The sequence below is a fragment of the Astatotilapia calliptera genome, chromosome 3, assembly GCF_964374335.1.
Source record: "Astatotilapia calliptera chromosome 3, fAstCal68.1, whole genome shotgun sequence".
NCBI lineage: Eukaryota > Metazoa > Chordata > Actinopteri > Cichliformes > Cichlidae > Astatotilapia > Astatotilapia calliptera.
Window position 1 is genome coordinate 19,942,708 of NC_137424.1, and position 13,217 is coordinate 19,955,924.

At 42.7% G+C, this 13,217-nt stretch overlaps 2 protein-coding genes across 2 annotated transcripts in view; both read right to left on the reverse strand.

Moving 5' to 3' along the window:
- LOC113015973 (NACHT, LRR and PYD domains-containing protein 12-like) overlaps nt 1–13,217 on the reverse strand; it is a 748,422-nt gene that overhangs the window by 13,744 nt on the left and 721,461 nt on the right. The gene's annotated exons all lie outside the window — the stretch shown is intronic.
- On the reverse strand, nt 4,812–6,881 carry LOC145426185 (protein NLRC3-like). The gene is made up of 2 exons (XM_080299731.1): nt 6,749–6,881; nt 4,812–6,607 (listed from the first exon to the last, which is right to left on the reverse strand). Exons 1-2 carry the CDS (start codon nt 6,879–6,881, stop codon nt 4,812–4,814), a joined length of 1,929 nt encoding a protein of 642 aa, XP_080155857.1.

Here is a 13,217-nt window from a genome sequence, read left to right on the forward strand (position 1 = left end):
TGTGAAAGGAGATTCTAGGTCAGAGTGGAGGCCTTGCAGCAGCGAGACTTCTGTGTACAGGATGTTGATGATTAGATAAGGCAAGCGACAGGAAACGCATGCAGGGACGTGAAAGCAGCGTTTTAAGAGTTTTAAAATGATGAGTAACGTTGAAGAATATATATAAATACAAGTCAATAAGTCAAGAAGATAATTAGGATCAGGCTTTTGATTAAAGAGTCCCAAAGATGATAAGTTAGGGAGGTGCAGGAAAAGGTGTTTTGTTTGCTTTACAGAAGATCTCGGCGACCACAGGGGGGTGAGGATCCTGGAGGCCCGAGGCATGATGGACCACAAGAGAGGGACGCAGAAAAAACCTAATCTTACGCATGGAGTGTTCTCGAGGGGGAGCTGGTGTTTATTACTGGGCCACTTAGATGACATGAGGTTGTCTGATTTGCTGAGCCAGAGGACGGCTAGAGAGGGTCAGAGCGGGAGTGGTGACCCCGATGTCCATGATGCCATGGATGGACATGGAAGCAGCTGAGTGGGCCGAGGAGTGACCCAACACAATGTATTGTGACCTCTGGTGTTCCAGAGGTCGAGAGAGGGAGTATTGAGATTGGAGAGATATTTTGCTGCTATTGTTAAAGGCTCATGTTCTCACTTAGATCATCGATTTCTACTTGCATTTCTTTCTGGAAAAATGGGGATTACTTTGGAAACAGGAAGCATTTTCCCCAATAAGCAGCCCTGGATTAGTAAATCACTCCAACATGTTCTCAGGCAGAAGAAGCTGTCTTGTTATGAGGGAGAGAAGAAAAAGATTGAGGCACAGAAACTTGTTGAAAGAGAGATAAAGCAGCTAAAATCAGGTGTAAAAGTAAAGCAGAGGATGAGCTGAATAAAGGACACTCAAGGCTGGCTTGGAAAGGAATGAAGTCCATGGTGGGGATGCAGAACAAGGAGCAAAGATGAATGTGATGCTGAATCAGCAGAAGACTTGGACTCATTTGATTCCAGCTTTGATATCATTGATTTCAATGAAGAGCTTTGTGATTGTAGCAAAGGGCTGGTAGCTCTGAGAGTCCCACTGATGAGGTGTTTGTGTGGAAATCTCTTAGTGGGAGCAAAGAGAGAAAAAGCCCTGGTCCTGATGCTGTGGGAGGGAAATGATTGAAGTGTGCTGTGAGGAACTGACTGGGAGGTTTTCACACATTTTCCAGTCCTCCTTGGAACAACAGGAAGTTCCCAGCATATGGAAACAAAGGTTAAGTGTCCTATGGCACTCAGTGATGATGGTGCTGTGGCCCCACCACCTCCACCTCTTTGTAAAGGAACTAACTGTAATCTGAAGCTTCAAATGGGACTAAGACTTCCTCCACTAGGTGGCAGTGTCTGATGAGAAAGTTTTAGTGGAGCTGGCCTGGAGTCAGAAACAGGAAGATGCAGGATTTGGGCTGAAATGGGGAAAAGTGGTTCGCACTAGTGCCTTAAAGCAAGAAGGTTGTAGGTTGAAGCTTGTTGGCCTTTCTGTGGAGGTTGGATGTTCTCCCACAGTCCAATGAAATGCTGCTTAGGTTCATTGGTGCTTCTAAATTGGCTGTAGGTGTGGATGTGAGAGAGTGCTTCTCTGTCTCTCTGTTGGCCCTGTGATGGACTGCTCACCTGTGCAGGTGGACCACGCCTCTTGCCCTATGACAGCTAGGGCACAGGCTGCAGCCCTGTGAGCCTAAGCTGAATAAACAGTTAGCAAAAATGATCCATAGATGGCCTGAAATCCCCCAGTTAGCAGTTTGGTAGATAGCTATGACATGCTAATCCCATCCAGCAGCTGTATTCTACCTGTAAGCTGATCCCTGCTGAGCCAAAGCACTTTTTCATATACAAATTGCAACCTTTAATAGAAACCTATTGGTCAGCATCTTATTAGCCTGCTGTTAGCTTCATTCCACAGAAAACTGAGAAACTAACAGAGTTGATAAAGAATAAAGAGAAATGTGCTGATTTAAAGCCTTTGAAGTGCTTCAGATGATCTCTGTCCACTTCTGTCCACTCATTCATTCATGTAAGCTTTCTAATGCAGCTTTGATCTTCACAGTCTGCTTCATGAAACTCATTCTAACCCTGAATGTCAGAGTGTTCCTCCTTCTCTTTCCCATCATTCATGCTGGCAGTGGAGGAGATTTGGATGTTGGACTGTGTTTTGGATGATGTGTGTATGTTTGTGTTGGACTGCTGTCTGTAAAGCAAACGCACATTTTGCTTTGGATTTCAGTGTCAGACAGACTTTAAGGAGGAATGAAGAGTTGGAGAGTTTCACAGTGAATTATCCAGTGGAGGATTTTTCTTCTTCTTTGAAGGTTTGAAATGTGAACATTGTTCTGCTGCAGTCAATGGACTAAACCAGAGAAGAAGAAAACAGACTTTACCATGAAGATCCTCAGTGTGGATCAGTATAATATCAGCCTGATGTCTGCAGTTTAGTGTCAGCACAACTTTCACATCATATTCATCTCAGCACAACTAAAACATGCTGACTGACCCCAGAGTTTCAAGTCCACATCCTGGACTCTCCAGGAAACCACACAGATGCTTCACTCCTGAATCCTGCAGCTTGTTGTTGTCGTACAGGTCCAGCTCTCTCAGATGGGAGGGGTTGGACTTCAGTGCTGCTGCCAGATAATCACAGCTGATCTCTGACAAACCACAGCCCCACAATCTGTATAAAGAATGAAAGATGTAAGTTTATTAGACAAAGTGTGAGCTTGAAATCATTCAGTGTTTCATCATCTGTTCAGAGCTGAAGAAGGTTCAGAATGTAGAAGTTTAGAAAATGGAAACTCCAAACAGCTGAAGCCAACAGGAAGCAGCTTCAAACAAACACAACAAGAGAAAAAACTCTGAATGTTTCACATTAAAGTCGTACATTTCTCATAAAAACAGGACAAAGACTTGAAAAAGTCGTGTTTTTCCTTCCAGGAACCACAAGGCTTCACTTTTAAAGGTGAAGTGTGAAAGAAATGGACATATTTGAAGTCCAACACCTTTTTCCAGTCACATTATTAAAGCAGACAAACTACAAGCTCATTTTCATTCCAACAAGTCATCTTCTGACCTGGACTAACAACACTGGTCTCTATGTGCAGCTGGCTGTGAGACCAGTGCTCAGGGAGCGTCTACAAAGTGCAACACTGAAAGAACATCGCACACTAGCTGTGTCCCAAAACGTCGGCTGCATCCTTCGGAGGACCCGGTATTCGCGGTCTACGTGGGCCGGGTCCTTCAAAGACCGAAAAGGCTGGAAGTGCGAGGCTGTGAAATGGGACGGTCTAGCCTTCAGATTTGCGTCACCGCTGTGTCGGTGGAGTTTAATAAACTCGGCCGTCTGCTCCTTGCTATCTAAAATATAACAGGACACTGGCGTAAATTCTCGACCGTCTCACACTTCTGTTTAATCAGTTTCCTGTTTAACGTTTATTCAGCTGTGTGAAAATCCCGGAGGAACTTTGATCTCAGCCAAACCGATTTACTCCGGAACAAATAAAACACAGAAAAAAGGCAAACAATTACATTTTTAAGTTATCCGGGTGACTTATATATCATGTTTAACCTGAGTAGCGAAAGAGCGGGGTCTGAAAACGATGAAGCCGGGCGTCCGCTGCTCTCGCCGGCTGGAGTGACCATTGAACCCCCCGGCTTGCTAGCGAGCGGGTGGGTAACAGACGTCTCCGAAAACGTCGGCACACTTTTGCAAATATGCGATGTCTTGATAAACCGAGCAGATATTTGAAGTTTACACAGCTACTTTCTCGCCTGAAAATATGTTAAAAGTTTATTTTGTGACCCAGAAAGATTAATAAGAGTAATTTGAAAACTTAGTAGCAGCCGCCATTGTTGGCAGCTGAAATTTGGCTGGGCCGCGCTATGAATTCTGGGATATGGTGGGCCACGAAGGACACACCCGACGAATCCTTCAAATTCGGGGAAATGAAGGACGCATTTGTGCATTTGCATGCGCAAAAGAAGACTTCACACACAACGCGCTCTGTTTAGACCCAGAGCAAAGAATATTGTTTGACAGATGACCCTTAATATGAAGACTTCGGACTTTACGTTTCCCAATTTTTGCTTTAAGTTATTTTGTTATTTACATAATAATGTAGATAACCTAATAATGATCCTTATTGCTGTTTTAGAGGAGCGGTGCTTCAAAGGATGGCTGCAGATTTCTGTCAGAATCTGCAGATTATACAGTACAAATAAAATGTTCACGTTTCTCCAACGTTGTCTTCCCAACAGTTTCACTGACATCTACACGGGATGGCCAGGAAGCGTTTGCGATGTCTTATCGGGCGCTGATAATTGGCGTCTCTCTTGTGTTGGTGACGTAAAAGACGGATTTAATGCGACATGACCGTTCAAACAGCAGTCGCTTTCTAAAACATCGGATATGTATCGGATTCAGTACCACATACGAAAGTGACCCAGGTCGGATTTGAAAATATCGGATTCGCGACGTTCACACTGTCATAGCATGATCGGATATGGGTCGCATAGGGTCAAAAAAGTCAGATTTATAAAGGTCAGAAAAATCGGATTTGATGCGCTTTCGCCTGCAGTGTGAACGTAGCCTTACTCTCAAATCCTCCCTAATAACAAGAACATAATTACACTTTAGCCACAAGAGGGCAGCAGCATTAATACAAGTCACATGTATATAAAGGTACAGTGATTATATTACAGTGATTTTGACAAAAACAAAACAGAGGTTCATGGCAGTGTGTTTTTCATAACATACCAACCAAATTAAATAATAAAAACTTCATAACTTACAGAGCTTTTTTAGAGACTTTGACCACCGGCAGCAGCCTCAGAAGAGCCTCCTCTGAAGCAAAGTATTTCTTCAGGTCAAACACATCCAGATCTTTTTCTGATGACAGTAAGATGAAGACCAGAGCTGACCACTGAGCAGGAGACAGTTTATCTGTGGAGAGACTTCCTGATCTCAGGGACTGTTGGATCTCCTCCACTAGAGAACGATCATTCAGTTCATTCAGACAGTGAAACAGATTGATGCTTTTCTCTGCAGACAGATTCTCACTGAGCTTCTTCTTGATGTACTGAACTGCTTCTTGATTGGTCTTTGAGCTACTTCCTGTTTGTGTCATCAGGCCTTGCAAACGAGTTTGATTAGTCTTCAGACCCAAGAGAAAACGAAGGAACAAGTCCAGGTGTCCATTGGGGCTCTGTAAGGCCTTGTCCACAGCACACTGGTAGAAGTATTTCTTTGAAGATTTTCTTGTTTGAAACACCTTCCAAGTTGTTTCTTGCTCTTCCAGCAGATTGAGTCCAGAGTTGATGAAGGTCAGGTGGACATGAAGAGCAGCCAGAAACTCCTGAACACTGAGATGAACAAAGCAGAACACCTTGTTCTGGTACAGTTGTTTCTCCTCTTTAAAGATCTGTGTGAACACTCCTGAGTACACTGAGGCTGCTCTGATATCGATGCCACACTCTGTCAGGTCTGGTTCATAGAAGATCAGGTTTCCTTTCTGCAGCTGATCAAAAGCCAGTTTTCCCAGAGACTCAATCATCTTCCTGCTCTCTGGACTCCAGTGTGGATCTGTCTCAGATCCTCCATCATATTTGATCCTCTTGACTTTGGCCTGAACCACCAGGAAGTGGATGTACATCTCAGTCAGGGTCTTGGGCAGCTCTCCTCCCTCTCTGGTTTCCAGCACATCCTCCAGAACTGTAGCAGTGATCCAGCAGAAGACTGGGATGTGACACATGATGTGGAGGCTTCGAGCTTTCTTGATGTGGGAGATGATCCTGCTGGCCTGCTTCTTATCTCTGAATCTCTTCCTGAAGTACTCCTCCTTCTGTGGGTCAGTGAACCCTCTGACCTCTGTCACCATGTCGACACACTGAGGAGGGATCTGATTGGCTGCTGCAGGTCGTGTTGTTATCCAAAGGCGAGCAGAAGGGAGCAGGTTCCCTCTGATGAGGTTTGTCAGCAGCTCATCCAATGAGGTGGACTTTCTTGTTTCAGTCAGGATTTTAGTTTTGTTGAAGTCCAAATTAAGTCGACACTCATCCAGACCATCAAGTATGAACACAACCTGGAAGTCTTCAAGCCTGCAGATTCCTGATTCGTTAGTTTGATTAAAGAAGTGATGAACAAGCTCCACCAAGCTGAACTTTTCCTCTTTCAGCACATTCAGCTCTCTGAAAGTGAATGGAAATATGAACTGGATGTCCTGGTTGGCTTTGTCTTCAGCCCAGTCCAGGCTGTATTTCTGTGTTAAGACTGTTTTCCCAATGCCAGCCACTCCCTTTGTCAGCACTGTTCTGATTGGTTCGTCTCTTCCTGGTGAGGCTTTAAAGATGTCTTCTTGTCTGATTGTTGTTTCTGGTCTGTCTGGTTTCCTGGATGCTGTTTCAATCTGTCTGACCTCATGTTCCTCATTGACCTCTGCAGTCCCTCCCTCTGTGATGTAGAGCTCTGTGTAGATCTGATTCAGGAGGGTTGGGCTTCCTGCTTTAGCGATGCCCTCAAACACACACTGGAACTTCTTCTTCAGTTGGGCTTTAAGTTCACGTTTACAGAGTGGAGCAAATATTTCTGAAGGTAAGAAATTCAGAAACAAATATTATATAATAAATATCATAGCCTTTCAGTACCCTGAAAGGATGAATGTCTATTGGTCCATTTCTTGAGCTATTAGGAAAGATCAATATTCAGTCTTTAGAGAAATTCTCTTACTGCTCTGCAGATGGTCAGCCATCTCATGCTGCTTAAGTCTCCTCAAGAAGTGGAGTGTGATCTTCAGAAATGCTTCTCTGCAGCTCTTTCTGTCATCTTCATCCTCACCTTCAAACATCTCCTCATCCTCCATCTGGCTCTTTAAAGTTTCTGGGTGATCTGGACTCAGAAGCTTCTGGATCTTCTTCAGCTCGTTCTTCACAAACATGGTGATGTTGTCCTCCAGCCGCTGGAAAAGAAAACTATATGAATTACCCAGTGGTAAATGGACTGGTTCTTATATAGCTCTCTTTGATACTCTGTGCACACAAAGCATTTATACAACATGCCTCATTCAACCAAGCACATTGTTCTATGCTTAAATACTTTCTTTCACACTCTGATGGATGCATCAGAGGGCAGCTTGGGTTTAGTACGTTACCCAGTACATTTTCCAGCCAGGGTTTGATTCACAAACCTAACTAGTAGCTGACCTGCTCCCCTCCTGAGCTACAGTCACCCCAATCTGACTGAAATCATGGAGCCCAAACTCTGACTTATGTTGGACACACTGACAATCCTCTGGTCCACAAAGTGCAGCATAGAGGTGACTGAAAAGAACAAATGTAAACGTAGTACTACAAACCATAACCACAGAGTCCAGGTGTGTTTGATGTTGCTGTGCAGACTGACCAGTGGAAACCTCTGCTCTCTGCTGGTCCACTCTGTGGAGGAGTAATGTATAATTAGCTCATGTTATGTCTGCCCACACACAGACACAAGCTAAAGGTCCATGAAGTGATGTTTGGATGGGTTCAGTCAATCAGATGACTGTCATGGTGGAGCTTTGCTAGTCCTGCTGATCCCACTGAGAATTAACAACTCAGTTTCCAGATGTCTGTAGTTTTCTGGTCAGTTTCTTTAGTCCCAACAGCTCTTACCATCTCCTGCATAAAGCTTTCCCTCCATGCTCAGATGCCCTGGAACAAGGTGCTCTCTTTATATCAGTGACTGGTTTAAAGGGACAACTTGCAGTGCTCGCCAAACTTTGTGTCAGCAAAAGTAGTTCTAATGTTTCTTACATTTATTACATTTTTACATTTTTACACACACAAATCAATGAACGCAAAAACATAAACTTTCCAGATATTTTGTTTTACAATGTTACAAAACTCAGTTCACAACTACACAGTCTGATTTACAAGTACAAAATATTTATGACCACAGTTTGAGCCGATGTATGTCCCGAGTCTGTGGACTCAGTAGTTTTGTTTTGATTGTTCTTGTCTTTTGTTACAATTTCATTCTGATTAAGATTTTCTAGTTCTGAGGTTTTGGTTTCTGTGTTCCCTCTGTACTGTGTTAGTATTGTGTCTCTGTGTTCACTTCCTGTTTTATTTTGACAGTGCCATGTCCTACGTTAGTGTGTCTACTTTTGCTTCCCCTTGTCTGGTTATGTCCAATGAATCCTGCTGTGTCTCCCTTTTCTCATTCCCTGATGGCTCTTTTGTGTATATGAGCCCTTTGTTTTCTCCTGCTTGTTGCTGGTTCGTCTGTGTTGTCTCCCCGTGTCTCCGTTTAAGGTTTCAGGTTAGTTTTTTGGTTTTTTCAGTAGAGGTTATCTTAGCTTCTGCACAGGCCATCTCCACTGCACTTCACCGTTTCAATAAAGCTCACTCACTTCACAGCAGTGTCGGCATCTTGGGTCCTTTATTAAATTCAACATGGCTCGCCCCGCTAGCCGTGACATAAGATGTGAAAAAACAATATCCAAAAAACACGAGGGACAAACAGGGAATAGTTTTAAGGTGCAGGGCCAACAAACTGAGTCTAGCCATGAACTCAGAGTTGATTGAATTAGCATTTTGAATTGGCTGATCTGAGTTACTTCAATCAAGTCTATGTTCACTTTGAGTTAAGATTATACGTGATTGATGGAAAAGAAAAAAGCCGTCATCAGCAACTGATTCTGATTTAACAGGTTTTCAAATCTAAACGGTACCCATCGCTAGCTGGCTGTAGTTAAACCTTTACTTAAAAAGCATCCCTAGACCCAGCTGTCTTAGCTAATTATAGGCCGATCTCCAACCTGACAATCTGTGAAAGAGTAGTTGGGGGGCGACAATCAGAGGGGCAGTGTGATGATCTTAGGTTACGAACTACCGCAGTCAAGTCATTAAGGGAGACGGGATCAAACTGCTCTAAGACAGCTGAGCACACAGGAGAAAGACTCTGATCTGAGGCAGCAGTCGGCGAGACAAGAGCCCTAATAGATAGAAGCTTGTTGTTAAAAAACGCTAAAAAGAGTGACGCTGAAAAACTAGTTCATGCATTTATTACTTCCAGGCTGGACGACTGTAATTCATTATTATCAGGATGTCCTAAAAACTCCCTGAAAAGCCTTCAGTTAGTCCAAAATGCTGCAGCAAGAGTCCTGACAGGGACTAGAGAGAGAGAGAGCAGATTTCTCCTGTTTTGGCTTCCCTTCATTGGCTGCTCCTCACATACAAGGTCTTAAATAATCAGGCCCCATCTTATCTTAATGCTGCACCACAACACCTGATCTCTGGTTTCCTCACCTCTTCAATCCCACTTTAATACTTGACTAAACTCATTTTCCTTTTTAGGTGTTGAGGCAAAGCCGCCCATCTACAATGCAGGCAACAGCAAACGGAGCTATTTTTGATTCCCTTTGGGTTTTTTCTACTTTTGTGCTACAAAATGTTCAAGCTGATTAAATTCATTAGAATAAAAGTTCAGATAATTTTCTCCTATTAATGTTGGAGGTAGAAATTCAGGTAACTTTGCACAAAAACTGGCAGAAATTTCCTTCAAAAATGGAGCTTTTACTTTAATACTGTGAGTACATTTCAGAGCCTGGACTCTTTTACCTTTACTTGAGTAAAGAAGTTGAATCATTATTTCAGCTTTAAGAGGGTATTTTAACACAAACATCAGTCCTTCTACTTAAGTATGTTTGACACTTTGTTTAATCATCATTTTTAATGATCAAATATAATTATGTTTGTTATTTGTGGATTTTAAATGTCCTTGACAGAGACAGATGATGATCATTATCCTGCACTGTGCTCTCAGGTTTGGTCGAGCTAGCACAAAGAATGGCTATGTTGAACTTCCTCCTGGGATCTACACTAAGAAGTGAGTCCAACATTAGCAGGGTCTCTTTCCTTTATCTGGATTCACTTTAGCATTCACAGTCACGTGAAGCTTGTTATTAACTCGATAAGTCAACCCAGGGTTTCAGCTGAGCGCTCACATGAAACACATGGTGTTGGCAGCATCTGATCAATCATATTCATGGAGACGTGTATCAGCAGCAGAGCAGCTGAGTTTGTAGAAGGAAGTCAAACTAAACCACAGGAACAATATGAGGAGATTACACACATAATAAAATACTAGCAGTAACACAGCTGCTGCAGACAAATCAGTCGTGTGATCGTGTGTGAGAGGAGAAGGACTGTAAAGGAGTTTGGTGTTAAAAGCTCTGTATGAATGTGGGAGACTTTGAAGGGCTTTAAAAAGGCCAATATAAAATAAAAGGCAGCAAAATTGCTGAGTGTGAAAGTCACCAGACTTATCAGACCTCTGTGATTAAGACCTGTAAGAACACCTGTTTGTACTTGTTGGCATTATATCAAACACACACGTATATTAAGCCTTTGTTTGAACTCTGGTTGAATTTGTTACTTTCAGACTGTGAAACATCACAGAGGCTGCAGCTGCAGATCTTTTATTCACCTGGAAATTTACTTTAAATGTTAGATGGAAAATGTGTTGCTCAGTTTCACCAAAGTAAGAACAAGAATCCATAAACCTTCATAAAGACAAACATCTCCCAGAACATTGAGCTGCTGAAGTGTCACTGAAGGGACAAACTATTTGTCCTCCTCCATCCAGCAACACCTGAAAGACCTGAGTGGAAGCTCCTCCCTACACTGTGTTTGAAGCAAAGCACAAAGGAGACACCTGCTGGAGCAGCTGGAGTCCTACAGACACTCAGCCTCTTCACTACACAAACACCTCCTACAACATCCACTCTTTCCACTCTGACTGCTGTGTTTGTGGAAACACTCCAACACACACCGCTTCACATACCAACATAGAAATGTGTGAAAAAGAGCTGAGCTGATATTAAACATGAGGATTTATTCAAAAACACAGAGTCAGGAACAACATCTAGACACACATTACCTCTCAGCAGCAGAAGAACAGCCTTTAAAGTTTATAACAGCATCCTTCGACTCGTTGCTCTTTAAGGAAACACAGCTGGGTTCAGGTCCAGGAGATTCTGGCCTCTTATTGATCCTAAAAGAAAAACAATAAATGTCACAGCTTCATGAGACAGGAAGGAAAAACTGGAAACATTAAATTAAAGACATGATGAACAATCTCATAAAAATAATGTACTTACTCTTTGTCACATAACAGTCTTTTGTTAAAGTTTGCACCAATATACTTCGACATGTTGCTTTTTAAGGAAACACAGCTGGGTTCAGGTCCAGGCTCTGGATTAGTTTCAGGGTTATGTCCAGCTGAGCCTGGTACGCCCCACAGCTCTGGGCTTTAAAACAACACACACAGAGGTATGAGTGTGAATAATGATGGAGCAGTGATGTGAGTGCTGAGCTGTGACATGGAGAAGAGTCATGGACAGTTAGAGATGGTCATCTCACCTCTGAGCTTTGGTCTGGCTCTCATGTTCCCCACACAGAGTGCTTTTAGAGGGAGGGACTCCCTCCTCTCTGTCCTCACACTGATCCATGCTGCTCAGTTCACATCAGCTCACACACACTTTCTACCTTCACCTGCAGAGGAAACACAAATCATTCATGTGCACATAAACCAAAATCCTCCTTTCCATCATGTGTGCTGTCCAAATATCAGCTGAATGCAGTCAGACAGCAGTGTGAGGCACAGGAAGCTGCCATCAGCTGCTCTACTTCTACTATCAGTCCACTAGATGGAGCCATGAAGCACACATGATGCATTCACTGACACACACTGATTCACTGTGACTGGAAGTTTAAGTACATTAAGCCTCCACTCATCTACATTGTGCTTACAACCCACTGCCCCCCATCTCCCACCCCCATCAACCTCCTGGGGCCAGGAATGACTGGAACTGAATTGGAAACGGGCGTAATCAAACATAAATCTGTTATTCTTATCCATAGGTGTTAAACTCTGGCCCGCGGGCCAAATTTGGCCCGCAGCCTAATTACATTTGGCCCGTGAAGCCAATACTAAATTATTATTAGAGCTGGCCTACTGGTATTATACAGCTAATATATATATGTTGTTTAGTATTAAGCTTTGCTTGTTCCATATTCAGTTTTTCAGCAAAACTTGTTTGAGTCCATAAGAAAAGATTCATTCTTAAATCTGGAGGAAGATTTTTTTTTTCAGTAAATATTAACGTTAGCCCGCGACCTTGTTCCAGTTTTGAATTTTGGCCCACTGTGTATTTGAGTTTGACACCCCTGTTCTTATCCAACCTGTCTGCCTGGACACAGTTTGCTGACCGATCATGGAGCCTATGATTCGCTTTGACAACAACTTCATGAATGTGGAAATGAAACTGAGTGTCAGCTGAGTGTCGAGCAGAAGAGGAATCAGAGAAAAGTGACAGAGCTGCTGACTTTACAAAGAAAACTAAAACCATGTTGAAGAGATTAAACAGATAATACAATCTAACAACAACACAGCTGCTGCTGCAGACAAAACACATGTATGAGTGTGTGACAGGAAAAGCACTGAACAGAAGTTTACTATTAAAAATGCAGCATGTTGTAAAAAGTTTGGTCAGTGAGACTGAAAAATGGCTGCATGAGTTACTATTGTGAACAAACCCCTATAAGAACCCTGATATTACCTGAATAAGATCAAATCCTGCTACGTAGTGCAGACCTTGGTAAGAGATACGGTCCAACTGGAATATAAACCTTTGGTGTGTTTAATCCAGTCAGTCTCTGAGTAACTCCACTCCTCTGCTTTCTGTTGGAAGAGACAAAAGTTTGTAGCACGATCCTTTTCCTCAGAGGCCTGTGTTGAATTTATATTACATCTAAGATAAAAAATAATTCACAAAGTCTGCTCTGTCCTCCTGTCCTCCCTGCAGTCTCTGTGAGCTCCGCAGAGTGATTATAAAGACCCGGAGCTCAGAGTTTCTCCAACACCGTGGTCAAGTGTGAGCCACGCCCGCCACCCGTTATCTGCCAAACTTGAGCTTCAACGCTAAGTTTTACAGTAGTGCTGCTTCTTATCCCTTTTTGATGATCACACACATAACAACACACATGGTTTTCAGGAAGTTAACAGAAATAAAGCCACAGTGTCATTTGTTTTTCACTCAAGTTGTCTTTTCTTCTTAATTTTTCTGGTAATGCTTCTTCATTCATGATTCATTCAAATCTAAAATAACTTCAAAAAATGTAAAATATTTCTGAAAATCATCTTTTATAGTTGAAAT